Here is a 21,466-nt window from a genome sequence, read left to right as displayed (position 1 = left end):
TTGTGCTTAACTAAATGCAATGCATTAGCATGAAATAATTTAATTTTTATATATAGAAAAATGTCATGTCATTGAAGTCTTTGTCTATGGTAAAAAAGGATATTACTTAAAGGGTAAGCATGCAAAATTTCTCAGCAATATGACAGAAGATTTTGTATTTAATAATATTTCTAACTTTATTGGCTTATAGTCAGCAATAGTATGAAAGTTGATTTGATTTCTTGTTGGTGGGATCCTATCTCTCAATCTTTTAAGAGATTAATTATTTCCTTTTAGGTGTAAAATTGAAAGGAACAGATCAATTTGAATGTTTCCTGATAGAATTATTATTATTGTTTAATAGTTTAATTAATCTTGTTTAAATTAACGGGTGGTGAAGTGTAAAATGTATTAATTAGATGAAAAAAATCCTAAAATAATAGTGAAAATAGAGGATAAATTATTATTTTATATACTTAAAAGAAAGGAAAATTATTTCATTATACCTTAAATTGGAAAATTGCAATTAACTTTATATTAAAAGATTACATAAATTATGAGGTGAACCGTTGAAAGTAAACATTTCTGTCACTTGACTTTAATAAGAGATGAGATAATATCAACTTAAATTTCTGACTTAAACAATTGACATCGTTTTCTTAATCATTAATGCAATGTGTTCCAATTATTATAGAGGAGAAGTTTAAGTGATTTTATGTCAACTCGTTCATAAATAATTTAATTGCTTTGATGAGACTATTAATTTTGTTAATAGAGTAACGACTTTTTCTCACCCAAGGTTTGCCTTGACAATTTTTCATCCAAAAAGTTTCAAAATACCAATTTTTCACCCAAATTTTACATTCCGTTAATATCTAAAATATACTTTATTTTTTCAGTTGGCATTCGATGAGTCACCAAGAGCTAGGATAAGAGGGGTTTTGTAGAATTAAGGCTTTGGATCGAATGGTGGTAACCTATTGAATATTCACCATCGGAATTAGCTAGAAATCAGTTAAGAACTGGTTACCCTAACTTTGCGGTGACTAGCAATCGGTGAGAAATTAAGTGTCAGCCAAAGTGAGAGGGGTTTTGTAGAGAAGAGTCTGGAGGTTCAAATAGTGTTGCAGAGAGAATTTTCGCCGCCAAAATCATCTGGAATTGACTTTGAATAGTAATGAAATATTAACTTGGGTGAGAAAATGTTATTTTGAAACTTTTTGGGTAGGAAAGTGTGATTAGGGCAAACCTTGGTTGTGAAAAAGTTGTTTACTCTTTGTTAATAAGGTGACCTGTGTTCACATTGAACCAACGTTTAAAGGTCTATTTTACTTTAACATGATAAAGACATTAAAGAAAATTGGAGCTTATTTCATAATCAATAACACGATGATCATTAGAAACCGTTCAATTTTTCTCCGCTTAAAGAAATATTTTCGCTTTCAAACAATTTTAATTAATTAATTAATGTTAATATCTTTTATTTTAAGTTGTTGCATGCACATCAAGACATCAACTTTTGCAAAAAGAATTGTATAATTATAAAAGATAATTTCTCGTACTAATAAAAGACAATGTAAAGGGTTAGCAGAAACAAATTGATTACAAATAAATAAAAATAAATATCGCTTGAAAGACAATTAAAACACATTATGAACTATGAATATTGTCGAATCTACCATAAATGGTATTCCACAAAGAAAATTTAAAAAAAAAATTGTTTATTACTTGCTTGATTAAAATGGTAGAATTATAATTTTTTTTTTTGGTAACTAAGGTATTCGGGTCAACTTACATGTATCTCAACTAATATTCGGAGAAGATTAATACAACAACCCACTGCCATGATTCTTCACTTAAATCACGGATTTTCAGATGGAGAATCAAACTTGAGGTAGAATTATAACCCGATTCATAGTAAGTTCTATGTTACATGATAGAATATGATTCATAGTAAGTTCTATGTTACGTGATAGAATATAAAAGTTCCTAAAAGATACAGTCCTAATTATCAAATAATAAAATCAAAACAAATAAATGATAAATCCTCAAAAAGTACAATCTAAAAATTTAAAAGTTGTAATCTAGAATATCAAACAAGTAAACCCATGTTTTTAATATATTATTTCAATGTTTTTGGTACGAATTTCAAGTGATAAACCCAGGACTCTGGATTTTTATGGATTTTTCTAGGCAGCCAGACAAGGGACTTGGTAATTAATTAACATAATGAAAATAAGAAAAATTACTGTGAAAAAAGAAGAAGATAATTTTCTTCAATTTTAAAAATGAAATAAAAATGCGTTTTCTTCAATTTTAATAATGAAATAAAAATGTGTTATTTTCTTTATATTTTATTTAATAAAAAAAACAGTATTTGTTTTTACAAGATTAGTAATTTCTACCAAAAATATTCTTATTCAGTAAGTTTTTATTTTTATTACTTTTTTTTTTCAAAAATATTAATAATGAAAATAAGAAAAATTACTGTGAAAAAAGAAGAACATAATTTTCTTCAATTTTAAAAATGAAATAAAAATGGGTTATTTTCTTTACATTTTATTTAATAAAAAAAAGTATTTGTTTTTACAAGATTAGTAATTTCTACCAAAAATATTCTTATTCAGTAAGTTTTTATTTTTATTACTTTTTTTTTTTCAAAAAATATTATATTAAATATGTTGAGAATAATACAGTTTATATTCTCTTTTATGGCTTTTCATGGGGCCAACTTATAAATAATTGACAAAAAATTAAGATGAGATATAACATCAAGGGTCAGTAGAATTGACTCATCATTAATTTATTAAATATTTTATTTTTCTAGTTATTTTTTATTTATGCATGCAGCACCCTTAAAATAAAATTAAAAACCAAAATCGTGAGCCAGTTACTTTCAATTTGAAAATATGCTGCCTCTAGTTAAAACTTGATAATCCAATTAAAGAACTTTAATTTTCAAAATTATCTATTTTAATGCATGCTCGAAAAAAAATTAGTATGTCCAATTCTAGAGATTGATTATATTCTTTTAGATGCTTATTATATTATTTCAAAATTATTCTTTTAGATGCAAAATTTCAAATATAGGGGGTTAAAAGAAATAATTTAAAAAAATATTAAAATAAAAAAGTATTATATTATTATTTAAAAATAAGGATAATTTGATAATCTACATAACATACCCACTCATTTATCCTCTCAACTAAACATATTATCATAATCTATCTTTCCAGTAATACAATATTTCCTAAACCAAAAGCACTCTAAGTGTTATGATATGATGCTTGCTCAAAGTGTTTAATAAGTTGAAGACAATATTCTTTGTGAAGGAGAATCTAATCTAAAAACAATCAATTAAATCAACAATTTGTTTGCTATTTCAAATTAAGAAGTAATTAAGTGGTGGCTCCCAACAAGCAAGAAAAGTAAAATGCAATACACTTTATATATGTTTAATTAAAATTAATGTAAGATGATGGACCACCATAGAAGATGTGCTAATTATGTCTCATATTTGTTGGAATCTAGCGGCACAAAGATACTTGTTCCGTGAGTGGCGCTGGTGCATCAAAGCTTACAAAAAAATGCTTTGTCAATTCTGATGGGCACTACTTAAATCATTAATTTTATACATGGTTTCTGACTTTTTGTTGCAGGAATCAAGAGTTAATTCTATCACTATGTCGGAAGTAAACCTGGTAAAATTGCACACGACCCGGATAAATCTGTAATTGTTCGGACGTATCGACAATACTTATCAAGTAGATTTGGTAAAATCATGCACAACTGGTTAATATTGTAAAATTAAGCCCATTGAATAAGCTCACCAAGTGAATTGGGTAAACTTGTGCACGACACGAAAAACATTATAATAGTAACGGTAATGTTAGGTCTACAATTTAATTTCATAATTTTCAACGTGATATAGTTTGTAATTGATCAGCTCGTAAATGGGCAGACATGATCCATAGCAAGCAGGTGTGACTCATTTGTGAGTTGACCAATTATGAACTGTTACATCAGCGGTTGTGATATAGGATTGTGGACCTTGTATTACTTCACTAAATAGACGTGGTAAAATTATGCACAAACTGTTAACAGTCTAATAACTCGGGTTCACCAAGTTAATACTGTAAAAACTTGATCACAACAAATACATATGGATATTGTTATAGGTCTATCAAGTAGATATAGAAATTGTTCCCACCATCTAAAATAGCTTGGGCTCCCTGAGTAGGTATTGTGCACTAGCCTAGGCTAGTTTCTTTTGAGTAATATTGCATGTATAAAGAAATCTTACCAAAATTTATGTAAAAAGTGATGTGACAAGAAATGAACGGAAAAGTGAACACAAAAAGTCAAACTCATCATATTTACTCTTTTATTTATTTTTTGCCACATCACTTTGTACATAAATCTTTGTAAGATTTCTTTGTACATCTAGTATTATTATTATTATTATTATTTTTTTTTTTTTTGTGATGACTAAAATGTTCAAGTCAACTTAGACGCATCTCGATTGATCTTCGAGACTCATTAAATACCTTACAAATATAATGTTCTAAGGTTAGTTATAAATGTGATAAATGGCTCTAAGGTTCGAGCTTAAGAAGTGGATAAAAGAAGTAAACCATCTTGAATACTAGACCAAACTTTTGGAGTTATATTTTATTTGCCGGTGATGGAAGATGTGACAAACATTCCTACGCCCGTTTAATTAATTAATTAAAAACCGTTTGACATGTCTAGCCAATTAATTAAACGCATTTAAATAATTAATATGAAAATATTTTTGATTATTTATTTCCCTTTTTGAACCTTTAAAATCTAATGGTTCCAATGTTTTTTCTAGTTAGACCATTAAAATAGTCTAGTTGGAAGTAATTTTATCCGACAAGATAATAATTTCACGAAACAAAAGATTAGACAATTAATCAAAATGCAAAATAGAGAATCAATTTGTTTTATTTTTATTATTTTTTTCAGAGTCCAAATTGGGCTTGGAGGTCCAGCCCAGCCCGACTAGCTTGGGCCAATGTATTTTATCTTGATGGGTCAAAAGAGAAATATTATGACTCAAAAAAGAAAAATAAATAGGGTTGAGCTTGATGATAACAAAATTATCACTTGGTTTCAGGAGCATGTTAATTAGGAAAAATAAAAGGATATTCATTCTTTAAAATAGAAAAATAACAACAACAACAACAACAATAATAATAAATGTACAAAATTTATAATATTATTTATAAAATGTATGGTATACAGTGAAATATATAATTTATACTGGTTAGAATGTTGGATTGATTGTAGTTTCATAGGCTATATTTCGTTTTGTTGGCAAAATAAGGAAGAATAGCGACCAAAGTTGAGCAATTTATTTAGTAAATTTTATTTAAGTGGTCAAAGTGTAACGATCCACAAATAAGGAGGTTAAAATATATACATATATACTAAAATTTTCATATATTTACAATTTTAAAATATAGACAACCATTGATAGGAAGTAATAAATATCAAAATACAGAAACCACATGGTAGGACGAGCACTGTGATGTGTGGTTAAGGTATACAATCTCAGATTTGAATCCTCATGACTCTCAAGATTTAAGCGGATGATCATGACAGTGAAATGTTATACTAGTCAAGATTAGTTGAATTGACTCAGACATCTTGTTTAAGAAAAAAAAAAAAAATATTTGAACCACTATTTTCACTGCATTTTTTTTAAGTGTTAATTCACAATAACTAATTATATATAATAAAAATAGAAAAATAGATATAATTTAATCTTAGGTCTCACTCCACATGCTTATGATAATGAACAATCATTTATCGCATTAAATGTTAAGCTTACAATACTCATGGTCAACATTAATGAATCACAATTATTAATCCATTAACCATATTTTTCTTCCCCTCTATTCTTTTCTCTTCGTTACAAGCAATATTAACCATAATTGTTCTTCAAATAAATGTGTTGCAAACACTTACTTTTGCATTTATCTTGTTTCTTTTTATGCCTTTGACTTCTATTTTTTCTTCTTATATAATCAAAAGCCACCATAGAATAATACAGAAGAAGAGGGAAGAATTTTCAACCCTCTCTCTCTCTCTCTCTCTCTCTATCTCTATAGAAACTTCGTATCGTTAATCCATGTAAGATATTTATTGGTTATATTTCGATAAAAAAATAATTCTCGAAAAAAATCCAGTATTATTACATGAGATTATCAAATGATACTTACGAACAATCAATAAAGTAAGATGGTTTGACTTTCAAATCTTTATTGAATGATCTTATCATATCAACAGAATGAAATGGTGAGATTGTCTTGTATTGAAGTTTAAATTAACGACTGTAGTAGTGAAGTACAAAGATGATATTGTTACTAAAACTCTTACATATTGAGATTATATGCCAATTAATATTGCTAATAAAGCATAAAATCATCCATTAAAATATTATATCTTTCTTTGAAAATCTTTTGTGAAATGTCATATCGAAGTTGTAAGAAAAAGTTTATAAGATTAAGTTGTAAGTGTAATATTGCTCATCTATAAATATAAATAAATGAAATGTTTACAAGCAAATTTTCCCGAGAAAATCTTTTCGTTACAGAGACTTTTTCACCAACTTAGTTTTATTTTCCTTTGGTGCAAATTTATTCTTCCGCAGTGAATAAAATCAATCAGCCATGCACCAATTTATATATATATATAAAATTTTGTAGTGAAAAAAAGTAGTACGATTCATAGTTTTATTTAATGGCTTCTTTATCATCCCTAATATATAAATATATATTAATCTAATAAATAATAAATTATATTATACATTTACATAACATGAGGAATTTATTATATGTGAAGATGCATATCCATGTTCTTGCAGAAAAATAATAGACATAATTTTCTGATGCATCAATAATTTATTATCAATATTTTCTTCAAGGATTTCCATAGAATATTGCAATTTAATTTCTTGGTCAAAAGACACAGTGACCATCTAAACTATGGCCTTCTGGATCAGTTGTTAACCCACATAATATTTTATTTAATTGTTAAAGACTTAAAAGTATATTTCTGGCCAGATAATCACCCATCAAAAACGAAAACGAAAAAACATTTTTCTGCTTTAATATCAAATACTCACTCATAAGACAAAAACAAAAACAAAACAAAACCAAAATACTTTCTCAAAGCAATTAGATTTGTTTTTTGAAAACAGTTGCAGCATGGAATAATAATCCTGATGATTCATTAATTTCCCTTCACATGCACTTTGCCCTACCTGTTATTATCACCAACTGTGAGTTGATCATTATTCGTTTGGCCCAACAAGCTGCTGATTGATCGAGCTTTCACTGTTCCAAGCTTCATTCTCTTCTTTGTCGTCGTCATCATCAATGGGCGCTTCTCCTCATCTTTCTCTTCTTCAACAACTTCAGTAGCTGCATTTGGTTTTTTAGGTTCTTCCGTCAATGAAGATGAAGTTGAAGTTACAGCAGCGGTAGAATTAGAAGAAGAAGCATTTGATGAAGATGATAATAATAATGTGCTTTCATTGTTTCCTGTGTTGCCAAGTGATCTACTACGAACACTCGTCATGCTCCTCAGCCTTCCTTTCCCCAAATGATGCTCACAAAGAGAGTAACCCACAAGGGTTTGTTGGCAACATCTCCATCCTCGCCCGTTAACTCGACTGCACCTCGAGCCCTCCATTAATGCACCACCTCGAGCTCTCTTCTTATTTGCGCTTGTTGTGGTAGAAGAAGAAATGTTATTATTAGTATCATCATCGACAACAGCATTTGAGCTCTCTTTTGTTGCTGTTGTTTCCTTATTATCTTCTTGTTCATTAAGATGAGAATCGAGACCAAATTTCTTGTTCATCTTTGTCTTCATAACTTTGGTCTTCATCTTCATCTTCTTATGAATATTATCTTTCTCATCATCCAATATCAATGCATTCGTTTCCTCGTTGCCTCTTCTCTCAAAGCTCCCTCTTCTCTTCTTCAATGGGAATGCTTTCTCTCCCTCACACCATCTCCCAACAACTATAAGATACAAAGTGCAACATCAAACGATAATTCAAATTCATGTTAAAATGACTCATTTGACATGTTTACCTTGATGTGAAGAACTCAAGTGAGAAGAAGAAACAGCAATTCCATTAAGTACTATTTCTGCATCCAAGATGCTTTTGCTCCTAAAAACACAAACCCAGAAAAGATCCTCAACCACATAGATGAAATTTTCAACCCAAATGAAACTAAACCAAAGAAAAAAAGAGTGCAAAATGGAGTAAGAGCCAAGATTTATGTTGTAGATGGGGACCATCATCACATGCTAACGTGCACAGCATGAGCATATAATTAGTTAGCCAATATAGAGAAAATAAGAAAAATAAAAGACTACTAGATTAGATTAGATGGGAAGGTATGGTGGCTAGCCAAAGCTGAATTTTTTCTTTCTTTTTTTTTTTTTAAAGGAAAAAAAAAAAAAAAAAAAAAAAACAACCAAAACAGGATTTCCACTTGCAGTATTTTTTTTCTTTTCTTTGTTGGGTAAAATCAATTTATGGGTCTCTTTCTTTTCACCTTTTTACTACAAGATTTCATGAGAGAAGATAGAAGAACGAGAGACTTTTTCTCATATCTTTCTTACCTGGAATCATTACAACTCTTCTCTTCGTCTTCTTCTTCTTCATCTCCATCTCCATCTCCATCTCCATCTTGTTCTTTGCCTCTCTCATAATCTTTACCTTGCAACAAAACCTGCCATGGAATCAAAACAAGAAAACTTAGGATCCATTTAGAACAAGAAGAAGAAGAAGAAGCAGCTTTCGATAGTATTGTTAATGTTGTAATAATAAAAATATACGCTTGCGGATGGTGCAAATTAATCCTCAAGTAAAATCAACAAAAATGTTATCTTTACACTACATGAAACACTAGTGCACTGTTATTCATAAATAAATACACGAACCAAACTATCTATCTTCTCGTGGGTTTGAGCTACTGATCCATCACCATCATCCAAGCCGTTGTTGTTGTGGCCGATGGTTCCGATCGGTTGATTGGGATGATCAGACCGTTGAGAATAGCCATATGATTTCCTAGCATGTGGTTGTGCAAGACTGTGATGTGGGTGGAGTTGCACCACCGGAGGAGGCCGGTTGAAGTGGGGATCTGAAACTACTGGTACAGGTGAGAGAGATGAAAGAGGAGAGGGTACCTGCCTTTTCCTGATCCTCATCAGTAAACTATATCAAGCAAAAAGATTTGATTACAACAAGAAGGACCAAAATCAATACCCAAATGAATGATCTTTCAAGGTCTGATTTTTGCAGAGAGACAAAGAAGAAAAAAAAAAAATACGAAAGAAAGAAGGAAAGAAAGAGAGAGTGCAGAACCCAAAAACTCACTACGACAACACAACAATACAACAATAAATTGTTTTTTTTTTTTTTTTTTCTTTGCTTTAATAACTCCCCATCAACATTCTCTCTCTAACTTTTATTTGTTGCACCACAAGAAAGGAAGGAAAGAAGAGAATAGTTAAGGCAGGAACACACGTGTGGGGAGAGAGGGAAGCACGTGTAGGTGACCGGAAGAGGAGGTAGCCAGTGGAAGGAGGAGGGTAAAGGGGAATCAGAAGAAGAAGTAGACAGGGTACGGACGAGTAGTGCCAGGGTGGAATTGGGATGAGAGAGAGAGAGAGAGAGAAATACAAAATGATGGGAGTGGGTAGTTTTATCGTTTATACTTTTTAGAAGGAGATAATGGGACCTACAATCCACCCCACACTTAACAACGACCGAGATGCTTTTTATTTATTTATTCATTTCATTAATCTCTTCTACTCGGAGATTATATACTATTTACACCATTTTGACTGTACTTTTCTTTTTGGTTTTTATTATCAAGGTATTCCGATCAGTTTATATGTAACTTTATTAATTATTTAAGATCCTAAAATTAATAATTAGATAAATTTTTAATAATTATCTCTTATTAGTAGTCGTGAGAATTCAAATTTATGAACTCTTGAGTAATTAAAAAAAAATTGAAAATATAGTGCAAAAATATAATGAAATTTCTTATAAAAATCGTGGATTAAATCTCGTGAGAATTCATACTCAGGACCTCTTAATTGTTTATTTGTTATGTTAAATGGACTGAACTGGTTAGAATATGCCAGATTATCAAGTTTAGTACCATTTAACATGATTTAACATACTTTAATTAGACTGTTAAATTATATAATTAAATGCTACATTGATCTAAATTGTCGAGTTTAGTATAATCTAATATTATATATTAAATAACATATTATTTGTTGTTTTAATAAGAGTATAATTGATAGATCACTGAATTTTATGGTTGAGATTTGTGTTTAAAATAAATCCTATATATTTTGAAAAAAATGACACGCTTTTAAATTATTTTGGTTTAGAGTAGGGTTATAGGATTATGTCTATTAGTTAAAAAGTTTTGACTTTTTACTATGTTCTATGCCCATGATACCATAATTGGACTATTTGACCGCTTGTTTGCTAGTGTAGAAAATTGTGTTAAATGGGTCGGGTTGGTTCATTATGGGTCAAATGAATTGGGTCAATGACCCAATTTGTTGGGTAAAGTCATTTTGGTTTTATGTCCATTAGTTAAATAGTTTTTAAATGGATTGAGTTGGTTAATTAGATATCAAATGAATGCGTTTAGTTACTGGCGTAAGTCTTTTTAACTAAGTATTGTTAATGTAACTAAAGATATTAAATGGGTCGAATTGGTGTATAATGTATCGAATGAATCGGGTCAATTTTGTTGGATAAATCATTTCAACTTAGAATAACGCTTATTTGAATATGTCTATTTGCCAAAGAGTTACCATTTTTTTTTTTTTTTTTTTGTGTCGGATAAGTCCATTAAATGAAGTAATTGAATCGGGTCAATTTTGTTGGATATGTTTAGTTTGTCGAATATATTTTAGGATCAAAGATGGTAACCTAATATTTATCTTGGTGTTTATGGTATTTTTTTTTTTTTTTAAGGGATGAGTATGAGCATGATTACTGTATTAATGGGTTTGAAATGGATATGAAGTAATTGATTTAAATGGAACCTATTTTGGTCCAATATGACAACCTCCTTTTGATAGTCTTTGTATTCATTCATTACTTATAATTTGGATGAATGTATTAAATGGATTGAAACGATTTAATAGGTGTCAAATGAATTAAATAGCACGTTTGATCAGTGCATTTGACTTATTGGGTAAGTCTATTTTCATAAAATAACTAAGGTATCAGTGCACAATTACTAGTCACCCAATCCTTAAGATCACATAACACTTTATAAGTTCAATGAATTAAGATAATTATATAAATATGGTAAGTTTCTCTTTGATGAGTTGAACATGAAAACCCTGGGTATAACTAATCCCGGTCGCTACAGGGCTTACCATTAGTAGTTATTATTTGCCCATGAATATAAATTATTTACAATTTGGAGTACGGGATGACAACGATCGCATTGCATGAGAGAGGGCATCGTAAGTAGCATGCGGAGGAGCTAAGATACGCCCCATTTTACTAATAATAATGAAGGGCTGAAGAAAGACACTCTTTTTTGGGTAAACCCTTCCCAAGCGGAACCAATCTCTTAGTGGCCCACTAGCCGGCCATGGCTATCCTTAGAGGGAGAGATCATAGTTCCGAATGGCCCTTAAGACCCTTCGATTACCTTCTTTTTGGTAGGTAATCTTTAATGAGCAGCTTAAGGATATTTTGGTAATCCTTTATTTTCTCCCTCCATTCCCGGAGGCTTTCCGCATCTGTCTCCGCAGAAATTTCCAGATTGTAAGACAAAATGTTATCCGCGGCACTGGAGTGTACTCCCCTCATTTCCTGAATGTGAACGGACAGTCGCACGCACTGCGCCTTTTTAAACTCCTCTTGAAGCTGTTGGACAATTAAAGTCTTAACTTCTTTTAGAAGTGCCACACAGTCTTCTTGATCGGGAGCGAGGTGGGCAACTTCTGCCGGTGCTGGCACCTGTAGCAGAGCCTCTTGAGCCGCCCCCGGGGAAGCAACTTGATTAGCGGGAAGCACAGGCCTTGCTTCCGGTTGATTCAAGGAACCGCTATCCGTGTCGGTTTCGGGAAAAGGCTCGATTAGCACCTGCTCCTCGAAGGAAGCCTTCCCCATCCACGAGGTCGAGTTTAGTATTTAGCTGTCTATGGCCACCTAGTCCCAAAAGAAATATTAAGATTTATATCTAGGTATATAATTATTCACCTCTTAAAACTCAATTTATTTTTGACCCTATATTTATTAAAATGTAACTTTGACCCCAAAGCATTTTTTTTGTCTCCCCATACGTTTATTGAAGGGATACTATTGGTTAGGATACAAAGTCTTCAGACTTTTGAAATGTACGAACAAAAATTACAAATTCTAAAATTAAGAGACAATAAACTATTATTTAGGGGTTATATTAACTTTATACAAGGGCCAGGTCGTATTTGAATATATTTAAATTATTCTTTTTACAAAACAAATAATAAAAATAGAAAATTATCAAAAGTAAAAATAAAAAACGGAAAAATTTTAAAAACCTAAAAAAAAATCTAAGTTATTCTTTTTTTAGATAATAAATAATAAAATAAAAAATTATTAAATTTAAGAATACAAAAAAAGGTAAAAAAAAAAAAAAAAATTGAAAAAAGCTATTATTCTTTTCCTGTATTTTTTTGTTTTAAATTTTTGTCTTATTTTTTAATTTGTTGATTTTTTTAGTTTTTTCGATTTCCTTAAAAAAAAAAAAAAAATTGGTTTTGGTCTTTTTTGAGTTTTTAAAAATTATTAAAATTTAGATTTTAAGAACTAAATTCACTTTGAAAAAGATTAAAAAAATTAATGGTATCTAAGTTATTTTGTCATTTTCTCTTAAGGTTAAGGGCAAATAACTGTTAAATGTCCCTTAATTGAACAATTTGTAACTTTTGGTCTCTTAATTGATAATATCCCTTTATAGAATTTGTAACTTGGGTTCAAAGTAATTGATTTAAATGTGACATAAATTTTATATTAATAATGTTATAGTATTTAGAATCAGATTTGGATATGCTTCAAAACAAATCAAAACTACATTGTTTTACTATGTATTAATAAAAAAAACATTTTGAGACAAAGCTAAGCAGTATCGATTAGCTGGGATTTTGGTTTAGGGAAGTGAAGCATAAAATGTTTTGAAATTATAAAAAAGATAATACATTAATATTTAAAATTAAACAGAAATAATACATCCACTCTTTAAAATATATAATTATTAAACTTTCCCCCTATAGTTACAATTGCAACAATTATCAAATAAAACCCCTGAAATCACTTAACAAGGCATGGGGTGTTTATAAATTATAAAAGAATGGAGATAAAGCATATTATAATTAAAAAATTTCAAGCAATTAACATTCAAAATTATTATTATTCTTCTCTTGTAACAAATCAATACATGGACACATAAAAAATCATTCAATCTTTGATACATGTTTAAGTTTGTTATGCCTAAAAAGTCAGGGCTGACGCGAGCTTATGTCAGCCAACGCCAATCAGAGTTCAGGAAGACTTTGTGACATCTAGGAGATGACACATCGTCAAAAGACAGAAATAGTATAGTTGTCATCAACTTGGTAGACTCAGACTTTGTCTACGAATGGATGAGAGTTGCCCACCTGTCCAAGCCATGCGTGATTTAAGGATATCTGTCTTATAATCAACCAATGGGAAGTGCGGTAGGAATTATACTACACCTGCTCACGTGCAGACTTGTAATCATTACCCTGAAACATTCTACTATAAATAGAGGGCTCCCTCTCTCATTTTCGAGATTCTGATAAGAAACCCACATTTTGATTGTAACCTTTTACTCTCAAAACACAGATAACCTACGAAAATGAGATTAACTTGATATTCTCTCTGAATAATCAGTCACTTGTACCTCTGCTCGCTAGTCGCTATACACGACCTTCTGTAACCTCATAAATATATAAAAGAACAGTGGACATAGGATTCGCTTCAAGCATCTGAACCACTTTAAGTATCATCTGCCATTTACTTCATTGCATTTTCCATTCATCTGTCATTTGTAAGCCAACTTAGCACTTTGCATGAGCGAATCGTTGGTGTTAAAATCAAGCATCAACAGTTTGACATTAGAAGGAGGGCGTGATTTAGTATCCGCTCTTCATCAAGAATCTTTGATCAATCAGCTTTGCTTGTTGACAAATGGCTCGTGGTTTCAAAATCGAGCGAACTAGCCCTAACCTCGAGAGGATCCCCGAGTACAAGACAATACTACTTCCAAAGTACCTCCTATTCCGCAGAATACCACGGCGGATTTTCCCTCGAGCTCACAGCTCGATCTAGTTGTGAGGAGTTACCTAGAGAGGTTTAACAATACTCTTGAAACGGTTAGCCGAAGGCTAGACCGTTTGGATCAGGTTGTGTCGCCTGATTTCGATAAGGCGGTGTCACCGCCAAAGACACTTGTAGGTCACGCTAAAGCGCGGAAAAGAAAGAAAGCCCATGCTACAAGTAAAGACAAGGGAAAATAGGTGGCGGATAAGGGCCAAAGGGCTCTAAGGGACCACCGAATGTCGGTCATGAAGCAGGAAGAATACCTATAGCTTTACGACTTGGCGATATGTCGCATCATTAGCCATCCCACGCCACATCGTATGGGCACCCCTGAAAGAGTGCAAGGCAAGGAGATTCCCTTCGTCACCGTGAGGGAAATGCCCACTATACACGGGTCAGTTCTGACCACCGTGGAGGTTGGGATAGCTCCTTTGGCCATTCAATGCCTACACATAGCTCCAACCAGTGTGTGTTGAGGCATGCTGAAGGCTCTGCTGAATTAAAAAAGAGTCCGACCTGCCGTCTTTCCTCAACTGCTATCGTGAGGGTCGAACCCATGTTGCGAAAAGCGATCCTAGATAGCTCCGCTTCCTCATATTAAAGAGTTACAACAAGCTTTGGATCAGCTTAGAGCTCAGCAGAATGAGCATGGGCGAACTGTTGAAGTGTCCCCCTTTTCTCTAACAATTTTAACTGCTCCTCTCCCGTCAAGGTTTAGAATGCCCGACATGCGAGCATTCGATGGAAATTTTGATCCGCAGGATCACCTTTATGAGTTTAACGACCTCATGAAGCTTCACCAAATTTCCAGCTTGGCCAAATGTCGTTGTTTAGTAGTGACTTTGACTTTCCTTGCCAAGTGCTGGTTTAGTTCGCTCCCGCCAGGATTTATCAACTCGTGGCAACAGATGAGTTCGTTATTCTTGAGATACTTCCAGGCTAATAGGAAGTTCTTAATGTCATTGAGCTATCCAAGCAACATACGACATGAGAGAAATAAGTCCCTCCAGTCCTATATTGACAGGTTCTGCAGAGAGCTGCACAAGGTGGTTAATACACCCGAATAGTCAGTTCAGACTCTCATTATTGCAGGAGTTCGTTCGTAAACCGACCTGTGGAAAAAAACTGCAATCTGAGGACGACATTTCCCCCACCTGTTTCTACAATCTTATTGAGAAGTATCTCTGAATCAAGAATTCCGTGGCTGCTCTAAATCGCTACAACCCTGGTCCTTCGACCGTGCCCCTAGCCATGGGGAAGAAGGCTGGGTGGAAAATAGTAGGAGAGCTGATCGCAGATGGGCCAATGATGATCAGCGAAAAGGAAAGAAGCAGCAGTTTGAGCCCAATAAATCTTATGCCTAGGTTCCCCGTTGCGATCGCGACAGGAATCAGTATACTCCATTGAATGCATCGGTGTCAGCTATTCTGGATAAGTCAAAACAGGCTAGTTTGCTCAGAGAGCCAGAACCTATGAAAAATCCCCCTGCGGCAAGAAACAACAAAAAATATTGCCGTTATCATCAGGACAACGAGCACCATTTGTTAGTAAATCAATAGGGTAAACGCAGCAGAAAACGAAATTTTTTCCCATGGATTTCTTTGATGAACCGAAGATCAGGTTTGATATGTATATATTTTATATGCTTAAATTGAAATAGCATAAAACCAAATAAGGATCAGATCATACTAGTGCTTGGAGGCTCCGTCAGTATCTCTGAATGCAATCTCGCTACCGATCTAAGTGTAGGACCGAACTCACGTCATCTACACGAAGACAGTACAACAGAGACCAAAGATTGGTTTTGCTAGAACCAATTGGAAAGAGGAGTGAAGAAAATGAAGAGAGAAATTTTTTTTTTTTTTTAAATCTAACTCCCACGGCTGAAGCAAGAATGAATTCTCTCTATCTCAAATTCACTCCCATGGCAGAATGAATGAGAATCACCTGAAAACCTATTTTGCTTTTATTTATATAGAAAAGCCAAATATCAATTCCACCCCAAAGTTTAGCAACAACCCAAACTTAGGTGGAATCGCACATAGGTCCTTGTTTAATTATTTAATTAAATGTTAATATTAACTTTAATAATTAAACTAATAATTTTGCTAAATTATTCCAATAAAATTGGACACAGGCTACAACCTCAATAAATCTAATTACATAGCAAAATTACCAATTCGCTATTTCGTCCAAAAGATGAAAATAACCTTCCATAGTTAACCACCCTTAAACTGCCTCCTTAGTGTGTGACCTATAGACTCCTCGTCATACCGGTAGTGAGTAGTATCGCGATTGACACCAATCAATCGTCTCACTACACAAAGACCAAGATTGGCCCCTAGCAAGGCATCATGACCACCCGATAGATTTGGATTCAGTGAAATAGCTACCTATCAAAGAAATGGTTACCGTGCAATCAAATCCTTTCATCATCTATTAGCTCATTGAGACTGAGGCATAGAAATAGTGTCAACCTCAATTATCCTCGATATATTTATATTCAGTTACTAGACAATGACTGGAATAATAAATTAGATTGAGCAACAACTTAATCTCACTATGATCATAGATTTATTGTCATTGTTATTAACTAAATTGCACCGTGAGATAACTTCTCCCATACCTAGGAGTGATGAATCCTCTGTCGATCCACCATAGTCTTGATATACTCCTCGATGTAGCCAATCACAACCGTATTGACAGCTCTGAATAGAACTGCGTTGGGCTAGTGTCAAACTATACCAATCGATGCACAAGGTGCTCCGGTGATCTCAAGTCTAAGGATCACATGCACCATCATTCATTAGAGGATTTGTTCCATAGACACTAGGGTTACCATCTATATGGAATCTTATGGTGGGTTAGTCCAATGAACTTGCCTACAACAAGCACCCATATGTTGCACCAGGTTGTTAACAAACAACCTTGACAAGTGAGATCAATCACTACCTTATGACAGGGTCGTTCAACACTATGATAGTCTTACCGCATTATCTGTGTCCTTGGTTAGAATAATACTGGGGCTACATAAATTTTTAGAATGGCCACCATATGTGCTTATAGCGTTCTCACTATTAAGATTTAAAACAGTTGATACCCTCGTCACGATTTCACCATCCTAAGGACATATATCAATACATACAACTATGATTTACATGATATAGTAGATACTGCCTTTTATTGATTAATAAACATCATTACAAAGAGTCAATTCCACAATAATTGATTGGCTTTAGGGTACCTACTCCAACACCATACTGACGAGTTCACTTATCAGCCATATCAAGAACTCGAACAGTCAGCCAGCTGGGTTGTCAGACTCTTAAGCAGGCAATGGAAGACCTTATCAAAAAGGGGCACTCAAGGAGTATGTTGATGGTCCAACTCCTATTCGGGGAAAGGATCAAGGGGGTGAGGGAAAGAAGAGCCGTGGTTACAAAGGTCTCCATCTCATTGGGATCATATTTGGAGGACTGCACTTCGTGGGGAATTCTCGAGGTGCTCAAGAAAGTTACGCTTGGGAAGCTTGTCATGACCTTGTAAGTGTGATGAGCATGGCGCCGTGACCTGCTAAGGTACGCAGAGAAGAAGAGATTACATTCTCAGAGAAAGACGCGGTGTAATTGCATCACCCCCATAAGGGGGTACTCGTTATCACGCCTAAAATAGGTCGGTGCGAAGTCTATAAGATGCTGGTGGACAATGGTAGCGTTGTGAATATCCTATTTTAGCGAGCTTTTGAGGAAATGCAACTGGACGAGACAGATCTAAAGATTGCCTCTATCCCTCTCTATGGTTTTATTAGGGACCATCTGATTCTCAAGGGAATGATTGGACTCTTTGTAACCATGGGTGATACCTACGAGGTGACCCAAATGACAAAGTTTTTGGTAGTAGACTGTCCGACCGCTTTCAACGGCATTTTGGGAAGACCTCTACTACAAAACTTCAAAGCTGTCACCTCCATCTATCATCTGAAGATGAAGTTTCTCACTCTAATGGGGTGTGGAGAATTCAAAGGATCCCAGAGTGAATCCCGCGACTGCTATGTAAGGGCAGTACAGATGTCATGCAAAGGGAAAGGGAGGCCAGTAAGCATTCCTGAGTAGGCTATGGTGATCAGTAGGATTGAACCACAGCCGGGTTCAGTGGAAGACAATATAGATCCTTGTATTCAGGAGGAGTATTCCCATAGTGGACTTATTGAGATTCTATCTGAGGTATCGGTTGACCAAAATGAATCGACTCGGGTGTTGAGGATCGGAAGCATCTCAGCCTTCAGCTCGCTACCAACCTAACAAGCTTCTTCAGACAGAATACTAATGTTTTTGTATGGACTCATGCTGACATGGTCGGGATAAGCCCGAATGTAATATGTCATGCATTCAACATTGACAACGCGATCAAGTAGGTTCGGTAGAAGAGAAGAGCCATGGACCCATAGCGTTATGTTGCTGTGAAAGTTAAGGTGGATAAGCTCTTCTCAAATATGTTCATTTAGGAGGCTCATTACTTGAGTTGGGTCGCCAATCTTGTTTTGGTGAAGAAACCCAATGGCAAGTGGCAAACTTGCGTTGACTTCTTTAATCTTAACAAAGCCTGTCTGAAGGACAGTTTCCCTCTGCCTAGAATCGATCAGCTCGTCGATGCCACCTCTGGTCATGAGCTATTAAGCTTCATGGATACCTATTCAGGGTATAATTAGATCTCAATGTACATGCCTGACGAAAAGCATACCTCGTTCATTATCGATTGAGGATTGTACTGTTACAAGGTCATGCCCTTCGGTCTAAAAAATGCTAGGGCAACCTACCAACATCTTGTTAATCACATGTTTTTCGAGCAGATCGGGAAAATAATGGAAGTCTATGTTGATGACATACTTGTCAAGTCGCATATCGCTTCAGATCGCATAGGCAATCTCACAGAGATGTTTGACATACTCCGAAGATATAGAATGAAGCTTAATTCTCTCAAGTGTTTATTTAGAGTATCCTCAAGAAAATTCCTATGGTATATGGTTAACCACCGGAGAATTGAAATCAACCCCGAAAAGATCCAAGCTCTCCTAGATATGAAAAGTCTTGTCAATCGAAGGCAAGTTCAGAGCTTGAATGGGAGAATAACGGCTCTTAGTCGCTTCATATCAAGAGAAATAGATCGTTGCTTGCCGTTATTCGATATAGTAAGGGCCAACAAGAAGTTTGAATGAACTTCCAAATGTGAACAAGCCTTCCAAAGTGTAAAAACCTCTTCCCAAGGAAATCTTATTTCTCTACTTGTCCGTCTCTCAGTATGCGGTTAGTGCAGCTCTCATTCGGGAAGAGAGTAGAGTTCAGTGGCCAGTATATTATACAAGCATAGATTATTGGACGCCAAAATATGGTATCCAGAGATAGAACGATTGGCCTATGTACTGCTGATCGCTTCCAAAAAGCTGCGACTTTATTTCCATGCTCACACAGTCTATGTTTTGACCAACGACCCACTCAGACAAGTTCTTTAGAAGCTGGAGGCTTCAGGTAAGTTGCTCAAGTGGGTTATGGAACTGAGTCAATTTGATCTACATTACAGACTGAAGACAATAGTCAAAGGGTAGACTATTGCTGATTTTATTTTGGAGTTCACTTACCAGCCAAATCAAGAACTCGAACAGTCAGCCAACGGGGTTTTCCAAGAAACTGTTCGGAACTTATCAACCTAGAGCCTTTATTTTGATGGATCTTCGAACAGAAGAAGAGCAGGAGCTGGTATTCTTCTCCTCAATCCCGAAAGGACCCGTATTCATGGAATCCTTAGGTTTGTGTTCAAAGCTACGAATAATAAGGCTGAATATGAAGCACTACTTGTTGGCTTGTGACTAGCAAGAGAAATGGGATTGGACGCAATCAACATCAATAACGATTCCTAACTGGTTGTCAATTAGATTTTGGGAAAATATCAAGCCAAAGAAGAAAACATGATCAACTATCTGAAGAAAGCCAATGCCGCACTTGAGCCTTTCCAGCATTATAGTATCAAGCAAATCTTGAGAGATAATAACTCTGTCGCAGATGCTTTGGCAAAAATAGCCACATCACTGGATTCTGATGCTATGGACAGTATTCCAGTTTGGTACATTGAGGTTCCCAACATCAGCTCACCTGAGCAGACCGTACCTATAGCCGAATCTACTTTCTGGATAACTCTAATAATTCAGTATCTCCAAGATGGGACTCTGCCAGTGGTAAGACTGAGGCGAGACTCTTGTGAACTAGAGCTGCTCGTTACACACTTATCGGGGATCAATTGTATAAGCGAGGGTTTAGCACTCCCTTCCTTCGATGTGTAACCGACGATGAAATAGACTATATTATGAGAGAGGTATATGAAGGGATCTATGGTAATCACACTGTTGCACGATCTCTTGTCAATAAGATTGTCTGTCAGGGATATTATTGGCCCCTACTTCACGAAGATACTTTCAACTTCGTGAAAAAGTGTGACGAAGCCAGAGGTTTGTGAACATCCTACGAGCTCCTTCCCACTAGCTAACAACAATGACCAGTCCTTGGCCATTCTCTATGTGGGGAATTGATCTCATTAGGACCATGTCAACCGGTGAAGAGGGCGTCAAGTACATAGTGGTCGCAGTGAATTACTTCATTAAGTGGGTCGAAGTAGAGCCTTTGGCCGCAATTACTACAAAAAAGCTCAAAGACTTCATCTTCAAGAGTATAGTGTATCACTATGGGATTTCTCATACACTCATCTCTAATAATGAGAAGCAGTTCGATAACGAGGAATTCAAGCAGTTTTGCGACGAGTTGGGGATTCATAAGAAATTCACCTCAGTAGAAAGACCGCAAGCCAATGGTTAGGTTGAAGCTGTCAACAAGACTATTAAGCACACGTTGAAGGCCAAGCTTGGTGCAACCAAGGGCAATTGGGCCGATGACCTCTTAGAATTTCTATGGGCATATAGAACAACTCTGAGCACATCTACTTTAGAAACGCCCTTCTCGCTGGCATATAGCTGTGAGGCGATGGTTCCAGTGGAACTAGGAACTGGTTCACTTTGAA

General features: G+C 34.5%; 1 protein-coding gene across 1 annotated transcript; it reads right to left on the bottom strand.

Annotated features, from left to right (window-relative positions):
* Positions 1-7,056: 7,056 nt before the first annotated feature.
* Positions 7,057-9,494, bottom strand: LOC116114530. The gene is made up of 4 exons (XM_031400676.1): positions 8,968-9,494; positions 8,647-8,756; positions 8,109-8,188; positions 7,057-8,036 (listed from the first exon to the last, which is right to left on the bottom strand). Exons 1-4 carry the CDS (start codon positions 9,235-9,237, stop codon positions 7,267-7,269), a joined length of 1,230 nt encoding a protein of 409 aa, XP_031256536.1. The 5' UTR covers positions 9,238-9,494; the 3' UTR covers positions 7,057-7,266.
* Between the last annotated feature and the right edge of the window lie 11,972 nt (positions 9,495-21,466).

This window comes from Pistacia vera, unplaced genomic scaffold (genome assembly GCF_008641045.1).
Source record: "Pistacia vera cultivar Batoury unplaced genomic scaffold, PisVer_v2 Contig712, whole genome shotgun sequence".
In the NCBI taxonomy this organism is placed as follows: domain Eukaryota; kingdom Viridiplantae; phylum Streptophyta; class Magnoliopsida; order Sapindales; family Anacardiaceae; genus Pistacia; species Pistacia vera.
Note: the sequence above shows the minus strand (reverse complement) of the source record. Positions and strands in the feature narration are given on the sequence as shown.

Coding starts and splice junctions, on each gene's coding strand:
- LOC116114530 (XM_031400676.1), bottom strand. CDS start 9,237: ATGAGGATCAGGAAAAGGCAGGTACCCTCTCCTCTTTCATCTCTCTCA. Junction 8,189..8,646: donor AAGAGTTGTAATGATTCCAG/GTAAGAAAGATA, acceptor TTGTGTTTTTAG/GAGCAAAAGCATCTTGGATG. Junction 8,037..8,108: donor CTTGAGTTCTTCACATCAAG/GTAAACATGTCA, acceptor TGTATCTTATAG/TTGTTGGGAGATGGTGTGAG.